The 20,415-nt window shown below is 42.2% G+C and overlaps 1 protein-coding gene across 7 annotated transcripts in view; it reads left to right on the forward strand.

Annotated features, from left to right (window-relative positions):
- The window catches only part of SBNO1 (strawberry notch homolog 1), a 60,675-nt gene that overhangs the window by 6,564 nt on the left and 33,696 nt on the right, over positions 1-20,415 (forward strand). For 2 of the 7 annotated variants that reach the window (XM_036449206.2, XM_036449214.2), the window contains exons 1-5: positions 3,805-3,971; positions 12,417-12,548; positions 13,052-13,156; positions 14,720-15,032; positions 19,362-19,462. In XM_036449206.2, coding sequence (XP_036305099.1) covers positions 12,417-12,548; positions 13,052-13,156; positions 14,720-15,032; positions 19,362-19,462 — 651 coding nt within the window. In that variant the 5' untranslated portion in view covers positions 3,805-3,971. Of the gene's footprint in view, positions 1-3,803; positions 3,972-12,416; positions 12,549-13,051; positions 13,157-14,719; positions 15,033-19,361; positions 19,463-20,415 lie in introns of those variants that run through there. The other 5 variants (XM_036449207.2, XM_036449213.2, XM_036449208.2 and 2 more) reach the window with 5 other exon arrangements.

Consider the following 20,415-nt stretch of genomic DNA (forward strand, 5'->3'; position numbering starts at 1 on the left):
TAATATATATATTTTATTGATTTTTTACAGAGAGGGAGAGGGATAGAGAGCTAGAAACATTGACCAGCTGCCTCCTGCACACCCCCTCCTGGGGATGTGCCCCCATCCAAGGTACATGCCCTTGACTGGAATCGAACCTGGGACTTTTCAGTCTGTAGGCTGACGCTCTATCCACTGAGCCAAACCGGGTTCAGCCACACATCCATATTTTTTAGGGAAGAAACAAGAGGCCACTTTTTATTTTTTTTTAAATAATCTTTATTGTTCATATTATTACAAATGTTCCTCATTTTCCCCCCTCCATTGCTCCCCTCCACTAGGTTCCCACCCCACCCTCTGCCCTTTTTCCACCCACCATTGTCCTCATCCATAGGTGCACAGTTTATGTTCAGTCTCTTCCCACACCCCCCTCTCCCCTTTTCCCCGAGAATCGTTAGTTCACTCCCCTTCCATACCTCTGATCCTATTATATTCACCAGTTAATATTGCTCATCATATTTTTTTAATTCACTTGTTGATAGTTACATATTTGTTGTTCATAATTTTTATCTTTATTTTCTTCCTCTTCCTAAGGAACCCCCTTCAGCAATTCATATAATTCTGGTTTGGTGGTGATGAACTCCTTTAGCTTTTTTTTTATTTGTGAAGCTCTTTATCTGGCCTTCAATTCTGAGTGATAGCTTTGCTGGGTAGATTATTTTTGGCTGTAGGTTCTTGCTATTCATCACCTTGGATATTTCTTGCCATTCCCGTCTGGCCTGCATGGTTTCTATTGATAAATCAGCTGACAATCGTATAGGTGCTCCTTTATAGGTAACTACCTGCTTTGCTCTTGCTGCTTTTAATATTCTCTCTTTGTCCTTTGCTCTTGGAATTTTATTTATTTATTTTTTAAAAATATATTTTATTCATTTTTCACAGAGAGGAAGAGAGAGGGATAGAGAGTTAGAAACATCGATGAGAGAGAGTCATCGATCAGCTGCCTCTTGCACACCCCCTACTGGGGATGTGCCCGCAACCAAGGTACATGCCTTTGACCGGAATTGAACCCGGGACCTTTTAGACTGCAGGCTGACGCTCTATCCACTGAGCCAAACCGGTCCCAGCTGAAGAGGCCACTTTTTAGACGATAATTATTACATAGTAATGCTATGAGTACAATGAAAATGGGGTAAAATGTGGGGAGAGATTGGTGAAGTGAGATAAATTCTTTTTGACTTGATGGCTTTAAGTTATAACCTAGTCCTTGCTCAGTTGGTTGAGTATAGTCCTGTGTACCAAAAGATTGGTGGCTGGTTCAATTTCCGGTCAGGGCACTTGCCCGGACTGCAGGCACGATCCCCAGTAGGGGGCGTGCAGGAGGCAGGCGATCAATGATTTTAGGTATCTTAAATGCTTCTACGGGAGAGTTTACAAAATGAATAGCAGGGTGTCCATAAAAATACAAAGTTTTTGTTATTGTTAATCCTCACCATTTTAAAAATATATATATTTTATTGATTTTTTTACAGAGAAGAAAGGAGAGAGAGAGTTAGAAACATCAACTCTGAGAAACACAAGGGATAGACTTGCCTTGTTATTGTGCCTTCTCCTTACTTTGCTCCAGCCCCTTTCAGGGAGCGCTGTCTCCTCTCCCAGAAATGCAGGTGCCTCTGCCCTTTGCCTGGATAACACCCGCATTTCAGCTCAGTCATCACCACCTCAAGGAAGCCTTCTTGACTTCCCTGATGAGGTCTGATGCCTTTTTAACAAGCTCTGTTAGCTTCTTTGTAATATTGGCACACTTCTGAGTTTACACTTTCTGGAAAATTTTTTTTTTACTAGTGCCCACTAGACTGTAAGGGCATTTGTCTTTTTTTTAATTTTATTTATTTATTTATTATATATTTTATTGATTTTGTATAGAGAGGAAGGGAGAGAGATAGAGAGTTAGAAACATCGATGAGAGAGAAACATCTACCAGCTGCCTCTTGCACACCCCCTACCGGGGATGTGCCCGCAACCAATGTACATGCCCTTGACCGGAATCAAACCTGGGACCTTTCAGTCCGCAGACCGATGCTCTATCCACTGAGCCAAACCGGTTTTGGCCAGACCTGTTTTCAGAATCTAGTACTCATCTAGTCCTTGTATACAGCGAGAGTGTAGGGGCCACTTTGAATTGTTTCAACCAAGCTCCAAAGATACTGATGTATTAACTACAATGTTTTAGATTTCTTTGCTGCATTTTTCCACATTTTTTTTTTTCCTTTTATGTTTCAGAGTTGTAATTTCTTGTTATTACCTTCTAGGGAATACACTAGTCTAGTGGGTAGCAGTGAACAAGACAGATATAGGCCTTGTTCTTATAGAACTATTTTTACCTTTTTTTAAAATATATTTTATTGATTCTTTACAGAGGGGAAAGGAGAGGAATAGTTAGAAACATCGATGAAAGAGAGACATTGATCAGCTGCCTCCTGCACAACCCCCCACTGGGGATTTGCCCACAACCAAGGTACATGCCCTTGAACCGAATCGAACCCGGGACCCTTCAGTCCACAGGCCGACGCTCTATCCACTGAGCCAAACCGATTTCGGCTATTTTTACCTTTTTTATATTTTTAATTAAATGAAACAATGGAAGTAAAGTTTTAACAAAGCATTTAGTTGGCAATTTAAAATGTTTATGTGGACACACATATATAACACACGTTTGTGTATAAAAATGTTATGTTGGAAGATTCATAATTATTTTTGCTATGGCCACTCCCCGCCCTACACTTCCTCTGGAAGAGCTCACACCTTAACCTCCAAGCATTTCAACTCGTAGGTTTCCTTTCTCACTCCTAGGCAAGTGCGACGCGCCGCCAGTAGGGGGCAAGAGCCAACCAGGCGTGCCTTATTACCTAAGCAACCGAGTCCAACAGCGTTCTCAGAATGACTTTACAAAAGGGTTACCAATAAATTAACTTACTCTGTGTTAGGTCATATAATATTATAAGGAAGTGAGAGGTGGTAGCGACAGACCTATTTTACGATTGTTTGTTCGGGTTATTGGGTGTGTACGCGGAAAAAAGTGGGGCTGATGGTGCTCACGCTCCCACTAGCATCGGATCTGCGCAAGGGCTCCGAGTTATTTGCGGTTTCGTATTGAATAAAGTGCTTGGAACGAGCAATGTGTGTGCGAACATTTTCATCTAGGCCTCCATATGTAACGAAGAGCTTCCCAAAGTACCCGAGAAGCCACAAGGTAACTTCCTGGGCCGAAGCCACACACCAAAGGGGATCTGAAAACAGCTTCGGGCCCCTCCTAGCGCGACTTTGCAAGCAGGTGCGGGACGCATGCGCCCGGCCCACCCGCCGACCTGCTCCTGGCACCCGGAGCTCAGACCTTCTTCCCGGCAGCCAGCGGGATAGACAGGGAGGGAGGGGAAACGGAATTCTCGCGAGGTCTCTCGAGCGCCGGCGGAAGCAGTAGACACGTGACTCTCCGAAGCGGCCTTCGGCTTCCCCCTCCCCCTTCTCGGAAACCCGGCCCCCTCACCCTTCGCCCACCCCGGAGCCGCAGTAATGGACCGTTTGGGTTCCGGAATTCCCTTGGATCCAACCACTGGTACCGGGTCGGCGGGAGTCGGCGGAGCCCGTGCTCGGCGGCGAAGGCAGGGGGCGTTCAAGATGGGGGGGGCAGACCATCTTCCTTCCCCTAGGAGGGAGGCGGGGCGGAGAGGGGCGCGGGGGAGCGCGGTGGGGGAGGGAGGAAGTCACGTGGGGCGCGTTGCGCGCGCTGCGCCTTCTCCGTCGCCCCGCCCCCGCCCCTCCCGGCGGGGCGGGGGGACAGGGGGGAGGGGCGTCAAGATGGCGGCGGGGAGGTAGGCAGAGCCGGACGCCGCTGCTGCCGCCGCCACCGCCGCCTCCGCTCCTGTCGCCTGTGGTTCTTCAAACTCTCGCTGCCCGGGAGAAGGTGTGCCGGCATCCCGCAAGGAAAGTAAGTCCTCCCCTGAACCTCCTCCAGCTTCCACACTCGCTCCGCCGGACAGCCTCCCACTCCCACCCTCCTCAGGGGGCCGTGTGGGGCCGGGCTGAGGGGAGGGGGGGGCGCCGCCACCTCACCCCGGTTCGGGGCCTCCACCTCACCGCCCCCGGAGCTGTTCGCCCCGGAGCCCTCGGGGCACGGTCCCGGCGGCGGCCCCGCCGCGCTCGCTTCCTCCGCCCGTCAGCGCCGGGCCCTGCGGTCGCCGCCGCGCGTGGGGAATGTCGGGCCCGGGGGCCTCGCTGTCCCGGGCCAGAGGCACCCCTTTGGGCGGGGAAGCAGGGTGTGCGGACGCCGGCGCTGGCTCCGCTGGGGTCGCCTCCCTGGCTGCCCACCCCGCTGTCTACGCCGGGGCTGCGAGGTTTCGGACCCGTCGGAAAGTGAGCTCCGCGATCCTTCAAAAAGTCCTCCCGCCCAAGGGGTTGCTCCCGGTATTCTAGGGCGAGAGTGCGGGGAGGCTGCCGGGTCGAACTCCCAAACCGGACCCCTCATTTCCTCGCAGTCGGGGCGGCGGGGAAGGTCCGGGACACGTGGGGGGACCCCCACCTCCACGCCTCGCCCGGTCTGGAGGTGAGTCTCCCCGCGGTGTCGCCCGTGTCCCGGAGCATCTGTCTGCGGAGGGGAAGGGCGGTGGAGGAATGTGCTGGTACTTTGAGAGAGTTTGGCGTAACTAGCCCCTAAAGTTCCCCAAACCAGGGGACGCGGTGGTTTCCCAGAAGGGGCGGTGGTTTGGGGTCTGTTTAACCGCCGGGGAGATCGGGATGTTCCTGCGCTGGTGATTGTTTCTTTCCTGACCCGGGCACCCGGCTCCTCCCCTTCCCAGCCCGGCTTTGTGCCTCTGTTTGGTTCATGTTTGCGGACCACTCACTTGATCCTCGCACAGAAAAGCTCTTTTTCCCCCCCGTTTCCGGGCGTGCTCCGTGTACTGTGGGAGGCTTTTGTGTGTGTGTGTGTGTGTGTGTGTGTGTGTTTTGGGGGGGTCGTCCGTAGAGAAACGTGGGAAAAGGACGGGGCGAGAAAAGCGAGAGTCGAATGAAGCTACGTGTGTGTTTTTTGTCCATTGAATTGCGCAGCCAATTGCAACTGCACCCGGAAGTTTGTGCAGAACACGTGTTGACGAGGGAAGGTTAAAAACCTGGGTCCCCTTTGACCTTTGAAAGTGGATGGTTAGGCTGTTTATGTTCAGTTAAATGTCTCGTGTTCTCCAGACAGCCGGCGTTAGAGACCGAATGGGGCTTCTCGCGGGCCGGCCGGGAGGGTCGCAGACGCTGTCAAAGCCCCAGGCGGCACCCGCGCCCGCGGGCTGGAGGCGCTTGCAGACACACTCCAACCGGCGACCAGCGCTGACCGAGTCCATTTCCCCCAGTTGTTTAGGGCAGTCAGAACTGGTTTTCAAGCTGGGGGACGGGATGGGGAGGGGGGCCGGTCAACCTTATTGCACAAAACATAGTTTGTCCGGAGTTTTTAAGGTAAAATGCAGGACTTGCTACTAGTGCCTTGAGTGACACATTCATTTTGCAAGCAAGGGAACATTTTATGTTCATGTTTTTTTTAAAGGACGCTTTACCTTTCCAGAGCAGTGGCATTCTCCCCCCCACACACACACTTCTTTTTATCTCCCAAACTAACTATATGCCACATGATTCTCTTCAGAATTTTAAATAAATTTTACATTAGTTGCTGGGTAAGCATTAAAAAGGGAGGCTTAGTGGCATGCTGTTCATTCACTCATTGAATGCTGCTATGTCAGGCAATTTTACATGTTTTAAGGGCTTTGCTGAAATTACTAATTAAAAATAGGTAGTATGGGCCCTGGCCGGATAGCTCGTCAGTTAGTGTGTTGTCCCTGGTAATGCCAGAGTTTCAGGTTTAATCCCCCCGTCAGGACACACACAAGGATCAAACAATGAATGCCTAAGTTAAGTGGACAACAAATCGATGTTTCTCTCACTCTCCCTCACTTTCCCTTTCTCCCTCTCTCTCTCCTCTTTCCCCCATCCCTCTTTTTCTCTCTCTACATTCAATCAATAAGTTAAAATTAGAAAAAGAAATAGGCAGAATGGAGATTTTTATATACTTTTTTTTTAAGTTTTAAAAATTTTGGTCTGAGAGAAATACCGACTTGTTCCACTTATTTACACATTCATTGGTTGCTCTTGTATGTGCACGGACTGGGGTTTGAACCTACAACTGTGGCGTATCTGGTCAACGCTCTAACCAACTGAGCTGCCCAGCCATAGCTTTACATGCTTTTTAAAATGATTCACCTTGCTTCACTTTGGCATTTCTTAGTCTCTAAATTGAGCTTTGATTTCAGAGCTGCCACCTGTGAAAGACATGAACACCCAGATCCGAGTAATCTGACTTTTCATGAGGCTCTGTGGGTTCCCATGCTTTGTCTGACTAAAGAAAAGATAATTTCTGGGAGGAATTGCTCTCACATTAAATAGCTAATTAATAACCAAATTAATAACCAAAATGGTGTCATCTTAATGTTTTTGGAACGGTTTTTGTTTTTCGGTGCTAATTGACAGATCCACTTTGTGGTGGAATTTACTAAATATTAAGGACCACCTTGGGATAGTGCTAACCCCCTGCCACCACCTTTTCACTGCATACCGCAGTAAAAAATACATTTTACACTGTGACCTGGTGCATATAGACACAGAACTGAAAAACTCGTCTTATGAAGTAATGTTTTCTAATTTTCTGTTCTGTGCTAAGATATTTAAAAATACTGGTTATGGTGCACTGAACTGTTTGGACAACCCACTGTGTTGTGGCCAGCAATTTGAAAAATACTGGGAAAAGGTTAAGAGTATAGACTCTTGGAGGTATGTGGTGTGAGACCTCCTGGGTTTGTAATTCTGCTCCACTCTGGTTTTTTTGTTATCTTGCTACACTTCCTCTCTCGGCCTCAGTTTCTCATCTGTGAGAAGGGGATAATGGATAGCATTTACTCAGGGAAATTTTGAAGGTTGAAAGAGAAAGAAAATCCAGCCATATACTAAAAATAAAGCTAGCGGCTGAAACCGGTTTGGCTCAGTGGATAGAGCGTCGGCCTGCGGACTGAAGGGTCCCAGGTTCGATTCCGGCCAAGGGCATGTACCTTCATTGCGGGCACATCCCCTGAACGGGTTGTGCAGGAGGCAGCTGATCGATGATTCTCTCTCATCGATGTTTCTAGCTCTCCATCCCTCTCCATTCCTCTCTGTGAAAAATCAATAAAAAATATATTTAAAAAAAAAATAAAGCTAGCCATGTGAATTTGATGGTGGTGATCAAGAAAGTTGTTTCATTTCTGCATTTGCTCCCCCCCCCCTTTTTTTTTTTAATCCTCACAGGATATCTTCCCATTGATTTTTTTTTTTAAAGAGAATGGAAGGGGATGGGGAAGAGAGAAACATAATATTAGACACATCAATTAGTTGCCTCCTGAACACACTTCCACCAGGGCTGAGTATCAAGCCTGCACCCAGGGTAGGTGTCCTTGAGCAGAACCTAACAGGAGTCGATGCTCTGAGCGCAGACTAGAGCCTCACCTGATTCTTAGGTTTCTTTTGTGAAGCATTTTTTTTCTCCTGTGAAGATTTTTGAAACTTTGTTTTTCTTTTTTTTTTCTTTTCTTTTTTTTTAATATATATTTTTTGGATATTTTGTTTATTTTTTACAGAGAGGAAGGGAGAGAGAGAGAGAGCTAGAAACATCGATGAGAGAGAAACATGGACCAGCTGCCTCTTGCACACCCCCTACCGGGGATGTGCCCGCAACCAACTTACATGCCCTTGACCGGAATTGAACCTGGGACCTTTCAGTCCGCAGACCGACTCTCTACCGCTGAGCCAAACCGGTTTCGGCTCTTTTCTTAAAATATACATTTTATTGATTTTTTACGGGGAGAAAGAAAGAGGGATAGAAAGCCAGAAAGATCAGTGAAAAACATCAATCAGCCACCTCCCGCATGCCCCCTACTGGGGATGTGTCAGCAACCAAGGCACATGCCCCTGACCAGAATGGAACCCGGGACCCTTCAGTGCGCAGGCCGATGCTCTGTCCACTGAGCCAAACCGGTTAGGGCTACACATCCATTGGTTGTTTCTTATATGTGCCCTGACCAGGGATCAAACCCAAAACCTTGGCGTATTTGGATGAGCTCCAACCAACTGAACTACCCAGCCAGGGCTTGAAACTGTTTATAATCTACAGATTCCTTTGTGAATCCTTTCTTCCTCTAGGTTTTGCAATAAGGACGGGGAGGAGGGCTCTTTAACTGAGCAGTTGCTCCCTTGAGAATTAGGTGTTTAAAAAATACAAGTAACGGAAACTGGTTTGGCTCAGTGATAGATCGTCGGTCTGCGGACTGAAGGGCCCCAGGTTTGATTCCGGTCAAGGGCATGTACATTGGTTGAGCGCACATCCCCAGTAGGGGGTGTGCAAGAGGCAGCTGGTCAATGTTTCTCTCATCGACGTTTCTAACTCTCTCTCTCTCTCCCTTCCTCTCAGTAAAATATCAATAAAATATATTTAAAAAAAAATAGAAGTAATATCTTTTTAGGTAAAGAAAACTCTCTTTATACTGACCATTTTTTTCCTTGGGTTCTTTTTTTTTTTTTTTTTTTTTAGGTTTCTATGAATGATTTATTGAATGAATGAATGAATGAATGAATGAAAAATGTAAAATTATTGTACATTATTGATGTTCCACTCATTGAACCGAGTTCTAAGGCCAGGGTCTGCTTTACAATCTCTGAATCAGTAATTTGGGGGTGGGAGATCTGTATCTTTGCATCTCTACGTGGCTTGGGTTCTTTTTTTAAAATATATTTTTATTTCGGAGAGGAAGGAAGGGGGGAGAAATAGAAACATCATAAATGAGAGAGTCATTGATCAGCTGGGAACTGAGCCTGCCACTCAGGTGTGTGCCCTTGACTGGAATCGAACCTGGGACCCTTCGGTCCACAGGCCAATGCTCTATCTATTGAGTCAAACTAGCGAGGGCTCTTCTTGTATTTTTTTTTTTTTTAATATATCATTGATTTTTTACAGGAAGAAAGGGAGAGGAATAGAGAGCTAGAAACATTTATGAGAGAAACATCGATCAGCTGTCTCCTGCACCCCCACATGTAACCAAGGTACATGCCCTTGACTGGGACCCTTGAATCTGCAGGCTGACACTCTATCCACTGAGCAAAACCAGCCAGGGCTCTCCTTGTATTCTTAATGAACCACTCAGTGGTCACTTAATAAATACTTCTTGTATTAGGCAGTTTGGCTCAGTGGATAGAGCATCCGCCTGTGGACTGAAGGGTCCTCTGTTCGATTCTCAGTCAGGGCTCATGCCCGGATGGTGGGCTCAGTCCTAAGTGGGGGCATGCAGGAGGCAGCTGATTAATGATTCTCATCGTTGATGTTTCTGTCTCTCCCTTTCCCTTCATCTCAGAAATCAATAAAAATATATTTTAAAAATGAATGTTTGTTGATGGACTATATCTGCTAAATTCTAAGTGGCTTATTATCCTTAAAAAATTTTTTTTTAATACTCACCCAAGGATACTTTCCCCATTGATTTTCAGAGAGAGGAAGGGAAAGGAGATAGACATACACATCAGTTGGTTGCCTCCCGCAGGTGCCCCGACGGGGGCTGCGGATGGAACCTGCAACCCAGGTATGTGCCTTTGACAAGGAATTGAACCTGAGACTCTTCAGTTTGGGGGCTTATGCTCTAACCACTGAAAACACTGGACAGGGACAAATTCTTAAACTGTATGTCAGTCACACATCTGCGCTGCATGAAAGCAAAATTGAAGCTGAGTCAAAAAACAGATATGTTTAGCACTATTAAATAAGGAGAAATAAACCTTTTATTAGTTCTGGCAAAGATAATTTGCTAAGTGATATTTTCTGGGCACACTTAAAGAGATCTATCAGTGTCCGAGACTCTGATTAACTGGATACATGACACTTTTGGTAAAAAGGGAACTCGTATTATATAGAACTAATTTGGAAATTAATTATTGGATAGGTTTCCAACAAATAGTTTGTATTCTGGGAAATAAAATGTTGCATCAGTGATATAGGAAAAAAAAGATATTTTGGACATGATACTAATGTTTATCAAAATGATAGCTAACTTTTGTTTCAAGTAGTACAGCAATTCCTATTAGGCAAGTTCTCTTTTATTTCTATTTGAAGATGAGGAAACTGAGTAATAGTATATTACTTGACCATATTATACTTACTAAGTGGGTGATGTAGCCAGTATCTGAACGCAGATATTCTGCTTGACTCCCTGGTCTTTTCAACCTCTGTTGTGTGCGGCTGCCACTGCAGACACATCCCTCGTATCTGGCCTGAGCCGTGAGCTATAAAGATCTGTTTTAGGTCTCAACAAGAGAAACCTTGTCCTCCTCGATAGGTTTCAGTGTTGGTATTCTCTGTGGGAACTGTATCCTTTCATTCTTCCGATTGGCTATTGTTTCCTCAGGATTCTCTTCCTGCCAAGGATGGCTCTTAGTTTCTCTCTACTACTGTGTCCTTGTTTCTTAGTTATCATTGTCGCTTTTATAGTGTATTATTTTGAACTAAGTGATTATTTTCAAATTTATTTATGATAAAAATGGAGCCATTCTGTTGTCCATTGTCTGAGAGAGAATCACTGCTGTTGTTACTAACTTGGGTTTGTTAGATTGCTACATGTTGCATGATATCCAAGGTCTATGTGATCCTTAGTAGACACAATGTACCATAGTTCTCTTACACCTAACACTATTTGCATTTATATTGTATTTAGATGGTTCAAAGTGAAAATGTTTTCTCTCTCAGTAATAAATCCTACTTACTAGTATTATAAAGCGAGGAGGAGAAGATTGGACAATATAACCTTTTAAAGGCTCTCTCAGCTGAGCACTGAAATTCCATGAGTCTGTAATAATTTCAGAATAGGAATGTGATTAAATATTAAGGGGTTTGCCTAATGGAGTTAGAGAATGGCACAGATGTTCCCTCTCTATCCCTTTCCCTCCTCACTGCAAAAAACGTACAAGTAGAGAATTTGTATTCAATTGGCTAAGAGAAAGTATCCCTAGATTTGTGTGTAAAATGTATATAAAATTAAAATGTCTTTTATTAATAGCTCCTAAGAGAAAATATCTTTTACAGGCATTGTCAATACTAGGTCACTACTCAAATCAGAGGTCTCAATTTGTGACTCCTATGAATGAATTTTGAGTAGGTCACTAAACTGCTGGCCATCAATTCTTTTTTTCTGTTGCATAGTTTGAGAACAAATGGACTAGTTGAAAATTAGTATGTTTATATAACGTGAAATTAGCTTTCTGAGAAAAACAAATACAGATTTCCCATAAGTATGTTTGTATATATAAATTAGTTCTTTCAGATAAATTAATGAGAAAAGTTAAAATTGAGAAAGTTCTGTTAAGCTTTTGTTGCATGTCGTGGTAGAATACTTTGATCTCACTCCCAAGAGTCCAGTTGGGAAACCCCAATCTAAAACGTACTTGCTTGCTCCTAAATGGGCATTCCCCGTTTAAGATCCATATAACTCATCTTTCAGGTCTCCTGGGCTCAACTTTTGATTACTCTTTCTTGGCTTAATTTTAATTATCCATCAACTTGTGTGGTGTTTTTTTTTTTTCATTTTTTTTTCATTTTTACTTCATATTCTCTCTTCCATTTTGATCTTTTATTTAAACCTGTCTTAGGGATTCTTTTTCCTAAATATGTTGGAATCCATACCTGCTTCTTTATTTCCTGCTGTCGCGCACATCAACTCTCCTGGTCTGCTATGGCAGTTTCCTAAGGTGCCTCCCTGCTTCTGGTCTTAGGCAATGCCAATGTCTTTCATGTGTCCATGGGTTTGAATACACTGTCGTCCAGGAGATCCTTGTCCACTCCAATGTCATCTTCATAACCTCTCCCTCAGCAAAGTTCAGCATTTTCTTTGATTTTCCCATAGCATTTTGTGGATGTATTCTTGCTGTGATTGACATATTTTGCTTTCCTTTATATCTTAACTAGAGGCCCAATGCATGAAATTGGTGCAAAAGTAGGCCTGCCTTCCCCCAGCTGCAGCATCGGCTTCCTCTTGCACCAGGGACCCGGGCTTCCCTCTGACCACCGGCAGGCACCTGGGACCTGCGCTTCCCTCCCAGCCCTGACTTGGTCAGGAAGGACAGCCAGTCTGATTAGCATATTATGCTATTATTATTATAGATTTGAATTTTTTGGGATCAGAGACTATTACTCCTTTTTGCCTGACCTGCAGCCAGTTCATAAACATTGAATGAATGGATCTGGTAGAAAATGAAATGCTGGTTTTATATTTAAAAGAGAGTTAATTATAATTTTACTTTTTTATGTTAATATTTAATATTTTGTTCTAAAGATGGTGGAGCCAGGACAAGATTTACTGCTTGCTGCTTTGAGTGAGAGTGGAATTAGTCCAAATGACCTCTTTGATATCGATGGCGGAGATGCGGGGCTTGCAACTCCAGCCCCTACCCCTTCAGTTCACCAGGTAAGAGTCCTCCAAAGCCTCACAAAAGTAGATTTTCCCCCCTTAATTTTAATTTCTACTTATAAAAGTAGGTAATATTAAGGCTTAACTTTAACATGTATGTGAAGGTTATTTTTATGTTGAGTATTAGTCTTCATGAGGTGGAAAACATTTGCAATGAAAATCAAAACATGTTTTGCTTTGTTGTATATATAAAAGTAAGAGATAATTGTTTATTTTTCTGGGAGAATGGTTAATCTTACTAGTTGTCTCTATGTACTTTATAGGGCATTTTTCTGAGGTTTTACTATACACATTTTCTGAAAGCAAAAGTGAGATTCTGGTGTTAGTGAAATTTTCTGAAGCTGATATGCTTGCAGCGATTGTTGCTTTTTGGCACTAGTGATTTTACATTCCATTTGAGTGTAAAGCTTAATATTTTTTGTTTTAGTAAAATACATACATCTCTTGTTCTTGAAACGGAATTCACTGCGTCCTTCTTTTTCTCGATGTTTTCTCTCCAGTCAGTGCCACTTAGTACATTAGAACTAGGTTTGGAGACTGAAGCAGAAGTTCCTGTTAAACAAGAACCAGAGACGGTACCTACTCCAGCACTGTTAAATGTTAGGGTAAGAATTATTTAGATTTGGCATTACTACAGAAATAGTTTAGGACAGTGGTCGGCAAACTCATTAGTCAACAGAGCCAAATATCAACAGTACAACAATTGAAATTTCTTTCGAGAGCCAAATTTTTCAATTTAAACTTCTTCTAACGCCACTTCTTCAAAATAGACTCGCCCAGGCCGTGGTATTTTGTGGAAGAGCCACATGTGGCTCGTGAACCGAAGTTTGCCGATCACGGGTTTAGGATATAGTAAGGAAATAACCTTTCATACAAAGCAGTTTTATCTCACTAGTTCTGATTTTTGCTACTTCTTTCCCAATATCCTGCTCTCGCCTATTTTGTAAAATATTTGTTTCATTATTATTTATTTATATTGGTCAAAAGATAATTTGGACAAAACAAATTTATTTCAAATGATAAATTCATGCAGTAAAAGATAAACTGCATTATCTCACTGTTCTCCATTTTTACTTAAGTTATTGTCCATTGGTATGTAATTTTTATGTGATTATAATTGTGCTTTAAACATAGCAGTTATTAACTTAAGCCTAATGGTATAAAATTATTGGACAAACTGTTTAAAGTTTGGTAATGTGATAAACTTGTTAAGTTTTTTTTTTTTTTTTTTAATAAATTTTATTGATTTTTTACAGAGAGGAAGAGAGGGATAGAGAGTTAGAAACATCGATGAGAGAGAGTCATCGATCAGCTGCCTCTTGCATACCCCCTACTGGGGATGTGCCTGCAACCATGGTACATGCCCTTGACTGGAATCGAACCTGGGACCTTTCAGTCCGCAGGCCGACGCTGTATCTACTGAGCCAAACCGGTTTGGGCAAACTTGTTAAGTTTTATTTAAAGGTGATAAGTAGTATCTGGAAGATTCTTGTTACAGGGGTCATGGAGAAATAACATAGTTTCAGGTGAAAAGAAAGTAGAAATATAACTTACATTTATAAACGTATCTCAGTTATACTTTAGTTGCTTGTAGTCACAGACATACTGTTATCTCAAATCTTGACTTTTTTTTAATTGGTGACATGATCACTGATTATTTGAAAAGTACCAGTCTGACCATTTGTGTGACTTGGGAATTTAGAGCTCTGTTTGGTAGTTTTATCTTATTAAGTTCTAAACATTAGTAGAATCTGTGTGATAGCAAACATTGGACAGGAGTCCTGGAATCTTAGAAACGGAAAAAGGTCCTCAGGGAGCTTGGGCCTCCAGAGGTGAAGTGATGTACCTAGCTGGGCAGTGCTGAGACTATACACTCTCTCTTCTGTTCCTGTGTTACAAGGTTATTGTACATCACAGCTTGCTCAGAAGAGTCCCATTTTATGTTTGCTCTCCCCAACAGTTATATGAAATGTTACACTACTGTACCTTCTTTTCCTCAAAATGTTGTGTTCTAGTTGATAGTTTATTATAATCATATTTAATTAAAAATGAAATGTCAGTGGTTAGGTAAGATAGAAGTCAGTTTTAGGTTTTAAACGGACTAGTGCGTGTATGAGAGCGGAGGCAGCATTTTCCAGTGGTGTGATGTGTGTGGTGCTCTCTTCTAGCAACAGCCTCCATCTACAACAACATTCGTGCTGAATCAAATAAATCAACTTCCGGCCTTGGGATCTACAATTGTGATGACTAAAACACCACCCGTAACAACGAATAGGCAAACCATCACTTTAACAAAGTTTATCCAGACCTCTGCAAACACACGCCCTTCGGTCTCAGTACCAGCAGTACGAAATGCCATGCCCTCTGCACCTTCAAAAGACCAGGTTCAACTGAAGGACCTTCTGAAAAACAATAGTCTGAATGAACTCATGAAACTGAAGCCACCAGCTAATATCGCTCAGCCAGTGGCAACAGCAGCTAGTAAGTCTGCCTTCAGTGGTGTCAGTTGTCTGCCTTTGATAAGAAATATCAGCGTGTTTTTAAGGGTTTTTTGGGTTTTAAAAGAACTGGACATGAAAGAGGTAATAATTTTATGACTGTATACTTACAGTATTTACACTTTATTTATTTATTTATTTATTTATTTTTAAAAAATAGATTTTATTGATTTTCTAAAGAGAGGAAGGGAGAGGGAGAGAGAGTTAGAAACGTCGATGAGAGAGAAACATCGACCAGCTGCCTCTTGCATACCCCCCACTGGGGATGTGCCCACAACCAATGTACATGCCCTTGACCGGAATCGAACCTGGGACCTTTGAGTCCGCAGACTGACGCTCTACCACTGAGCCAAACCAGTTTCAGCGTATTTACACAATTTAAGTGAAGCAAAAATTTAGGAGATTTAGCATTAAGCTTTGAAATGAGGTGTGGAATTGTCACGCAGTTTCGTTGACATCATGATACCTCAGTTTTATATATGGTGAATAACGGGTTAATATTTTTCTCAATGCTTTAAATCAGTGCTTCTCAAACTTAATATGCCTGTGAATCTCTAGGGATCTTTTTCAAAAGCAGAATCAGATTCTGTAGGTCTGGTCTGGTGGGGCCCAAGATTCTGCATTTTGGAGTTGCTGTTACTGGTGGTCCTTGGAATGTTTGAAGTGAACAAGTTTTAAACTGATAGTCTGATACTTGAACTCTGACCTTTACAGATTTATGATTTTGCCAGTCATTGGCTTCATTACTTATGGACAATTGTGTTTTTAGTAAATTCTCATTTAAAGTACACATATTCTTATTATAAAATAATTCACTATGTTTTCTTTGAAGAGTCAACACGTATATTTTTATAGCAGCTTTATTGAGATACAATTTACATACCATAAAATTTTCCCATTTAAACTGTACAATTCATTGGGTTTTAATATATTCACAGGATTGTACAATCATTACCTCTAGCTAATCCATAATACTTTAATGATAGGTTTAGATTTAAAGGGAAACAGCCCAATAATACTTTGATCACACCTTTTTAGGAATTCATTTATGCATAAAGAATGTAGATTTTATAGTTTTTCTGCTCTGGAGTTGCTTTTTTTGTTGTTGCTCACTCATTGAACAAATATTTATTGAGTGCCTATATGTAAAGCACTGTTCTGGGATTTTTGAGGCTATGGATGAGATGAAAACTGTTGAAATCACTTCCCACATGGAGCTTGCATTCTAGTGGCATTTCAAAACATGTAAGTTACATAATATGTCAGAGATAAGTGTGATGGAAAGAAGCTGAAAATGTTGTATAGGGCAGGAAGAGGTTATAATTTTAAGTGGAGTACTCAAGCTTCGTGTTTAGTATAGTACGGTTATTTTTAAAGGTAAAATAGAATTAGTCTGTCTTTAATTTTGGTTATATCAAATTTTTAGTATATCGCCAAAACCGGTTTGGCTCAGTGGATAGAGCATTGGTCTGCGGACTGAAAGGTCCCAGGTTCAATTCCGATCAAGGGCATGTACCTTGGCAGCTAGTCGATGTTTCTCTATCTCTCTCCTTTCCTCTCTGTAAAATATCAATAAAACATTTAAAAAAAATTTTTAGTTTATCTTTAGAAATGGAAAACGTGACTTCATAAGAAGGGTATTTTTTCCTTGTCTTCTCCATTGAACTAAATAGTATTTTAGTCCCTGTCTTATATATAAACTATGTTGACTGATGGAGATGCTAACTCTAATTTCAGTTATATCCTGAGCTGACCAGTATGTAATATAGGATTAGCCCTGATTGGGAATCGAATCATGATCACTGAGTCGCAGAAGATAAATTTTAATACCTGATGTAGACTAATGTATAATTTTGTGGTAGAATTGACTGCTTAGAAGTTGTGATGTGCTTGGTTTATAAAGTAGGGACTAGAGACATTCCAAAGGAAGGGGCAAAGTTTGTAAGATGATGTAGAACTAACTGTGTCTTCAGGGACACATGCTATTAAAGATATAAGATAATATAATCTTTATGTTTGGGCCTTTACTATTGGGCCTTTATCACTATATCTTACTCTCAACATCACTCTGTTGAACTAACTGTAGTCTGGCAGCTAGATACCCATTGATAAATTATTTTTACTGTCTTTGGACTGATTTCTATTTTCTGCTTTGGAGAGCAAAACCTTGGCACCTGGTTGAGGTGCAGGGCAACATTTGAATGGCTCCTGGGAAACTTGGAGTGATCAGCAGTTAGTGGAAGCTGCTTTTCATGAAAGGTTTGGGGTCTAATGAAGAGATTGCTGCTTTTATGTGAGTGCCTCTCTGAGTATTCCACTCCACCCTTCAAGTCAGTATGTGCTTTCATAATTTAAAAGAGAGGATATATGCCATGTGAGGGAAAAGTTTAGAGAGAACAGAAAGCAGGAGAAATGTAACCTCTGAGTAGAGCTGTACAACTAACACTCCCACATCCAATATAGAAATTTTAAAAGACAAAAGACTGCAAATCAAGGCCATCCTAGTGTGGAAGCCTGAGCAACTCTGTCAGACCAGGCCAGGGCTGAGAAAGAAACAGAGAATGCTGGAGATAAGCACATGTTTGTGTTGCAGGAGAGAGTCATGTTTACACTGAAAGGGAAGAACATAAAAAGTATGAAACTGCACAGAGCAAGGTGTTGCATGTTCTTCTTGTATTTCTTATCTCTGGCTGTTGCCCTATTTGGAGCCCTTAGCCCTTAGGGGTTCTCATCTCTCACTTGAGCTCCAGTCCTGCCACTTTGAGATCTGTTCACTGGCTCTCCTACAGTTCTGTGACACAAATTGGAACCCAAAGTAACTTTATTATCTTTGTTCAGCATTATTTTGTCAGCACTTTAATCATAGTTGTTTTGGACTCCCTGTGACAGGCTCCTAAATACTCCCCATCTTTTGGTAGAACAGACAAGATGCTAATCATTGCCCTTGGTGTGATTTTCACACTGTGATCTCAAGGATGCTTCCCAAATACTCAGAGATGTAGACTAGTTACAGGTGCTCTGGACTCCCTGACCAAGCACTTCTACTTTGGCACTCAGATTGAGGGCTTCTGTTGCTGTATCTAAAAAATATGCAAAGCATCAGTATAAGAGAAGAAAAGGTTTCGGCTGAAATTACTTGTTTTCTTTATTCTGAGGAAAGGAGGTAGATAGTCCCCAATTGTTTTTTTCTTTCTGGAAATAATTATTTTGCCTTGAAAGTTAGTAGGTACCTTCAGATCCAGTGAAATTGATTCTATCTTGGTGATAATACTAGGTTTTGTTGTTTGTTTGTTGGTTTTTAATGAACCAAGTGAAGTATCTTTTTTTAAAAAATATTTTTTAAAAACATTTTATTAATTTTTCACAGAGAGGAAGGGAGAGAGATAGAGAGCTAGAAACATCGATGAGAGAGAATCATCGACAGCTGCCTCCTGCACACCCCCCACTAGGGATGTGTCCGCAACCAATGTACATGCCCTTGACTGGAATCGAACCTGGGACCTTTCAGTCGCAGGCTGACGCTCTATCCACTGAGCCAAACCGGTTTCAGCTGAAGTATCTTTTTTAAAAATTGATTTTAGTGAGTAAAGGGCGGTGGATAAACAGAGAAAGACATCAGTTTGTTGTTCCACTTATTTATGCATTCATTCGTTGCTTGTATGTGCTTTGATTGGGGACCTAATCCCCAACTTTGGCAAAACAGGATGACTTCGTAACTTCTGAGTTCCCCAGCCAGGTCCCCAAGTGAAGTATCTTAAAGAAATGCTGGCCCTGCCACGACCGGTTTGGCTCAATGGATAGAGCGTCAGCTTGGGGACTGAAGGGTCCCAGGTTCGATTCTGGTCAAGGGCATGTACCTTGGTTGTGGGCATATCCCCAGTAGGGGGTGTGCAAGAGGCAGCTGATCGATGACTCTTTCTCATCGATGTTTCTAACTCTCTATCTCTCTCCCTTCCTCTCTGTACAAAATCAATAAAAATATATTAAAAAAGAAAAAAAAGAAATGCTGGCCCTTGGCATTTGTATTGAAATGAACTATCAAATAGTTTTGGTTAAAGCTTTCTTTTTGATAAATAGCTTTCAAGTTTTTTGTGCACATTTCCTTTTAAATTACTTGTTTTCTAAGGTTAATTCTTCCAAAATGGGACGCAACTTTGAATGTTTTCACCTTTATACAAACTTTAAGTTAGTTTGATAAGCAGATTGGTGTATTTGGGTTTATGAAGTGGGTAAACTTTACTGAATTTTTTAAAAACTGTAAGAAAAGGAATTGAGATTTTGTTCTAAAATGTAAATTGACTCTCCCCTTCAGCTGATGTAAGCAACGGCACAGTAAAGAAAGAGTCTTCTAATAAAGAAGTAGCAAGAATATGGATAAATGACATGAAGATGAGGAGTTTTTCCCCGACCATGGTGAGTTTCAAAGCTGTACCTGTATTTTTGTGTCATGAGAAAGACAGTTGCCTAAAAGTGCTCTAGAACAATCCTCAGGATGCTTTTTTGTTGTGAAGGTGGGCTACTCAGCTACATAAACTAATGAAACAGACTTAAACGTCACTGGAAAAAACAAACATGCCCTGAATGAGGTGGTTAAACTTGCATAGTTGATAAGATGGATGTAATGATATATGAAGTACTGACATCTTTTTTTTTTTTTTTTAATATATTTTATTGATTTTTCACAGAGAGGAAGAGAGAGGGATAGAGAGTTAGAAACATCGATGAAAGAGAATCATCGATCAGCTGCCTCTTGCACACGCCCTTCTGGGCATGTGCCCGCAACCAAGGTACATGCCCTTGCCCGGAATCGAACCCGGGACCTTTCAGTCTGCAGGCCAACGCTCTATCCACTGAGCCAAACCGGTCCCGGCCTGACATCTTTTTTTGTTGTTTGTTTTGTTACTCCTCACCAGAGGATATTTTCTCCATTGAGTTTTGAAGGGGGGGTAGAAGGGTGGGAGGGAGAGGGGAAAGGAAAGAATGAAAAAGAGAAACATCAATGTGAAAGTGACACGTCGATTGGCTGCCTCCTGCATGCACCCCAATCGGGGCTAGGTATTGAACCTGCAACCAAGATAGAGGTGCCCTTGATCAGAATCAAACTCTTGATCCTTTGGTGCGTGGACCAACACTCTAACCACTGAAAAACACCAGGCAGGACAACATTTTTTTATTGTGAATCTCATCTAATTGAGGAAAAAACCCAGGGAAGTATTTAGTAACTGTTCATTTAGGATTGAATATGAATATATAGCTGTTTGTGAGCTGTCAGATCAAATAATGGTCTAGGTATGAATAAGTAATTTGATAACCTTTTTCTTACATTTTGGAAATGCTATATGCTTCCAGTGTACAGAGTCCATCAA

Source organism: Pipistrellus kuhlii, unplaced genomic scaffold (genome assembly GCF_014108245.1).
Source record: "Pipistrellus kuhlii isolate mPipKuh1 unplaced genomic scaffold, mPipKuh1.p scaffold_m20_p_20, whole genome shotgun sequence".
Classification (NCBI taxonomy): Eukaryota; Metazoa; Chordata; class Mammalia; order Chiroptera; family Vespertilionidae; genus Pipistrellus; species Pipistrellus kuhlii.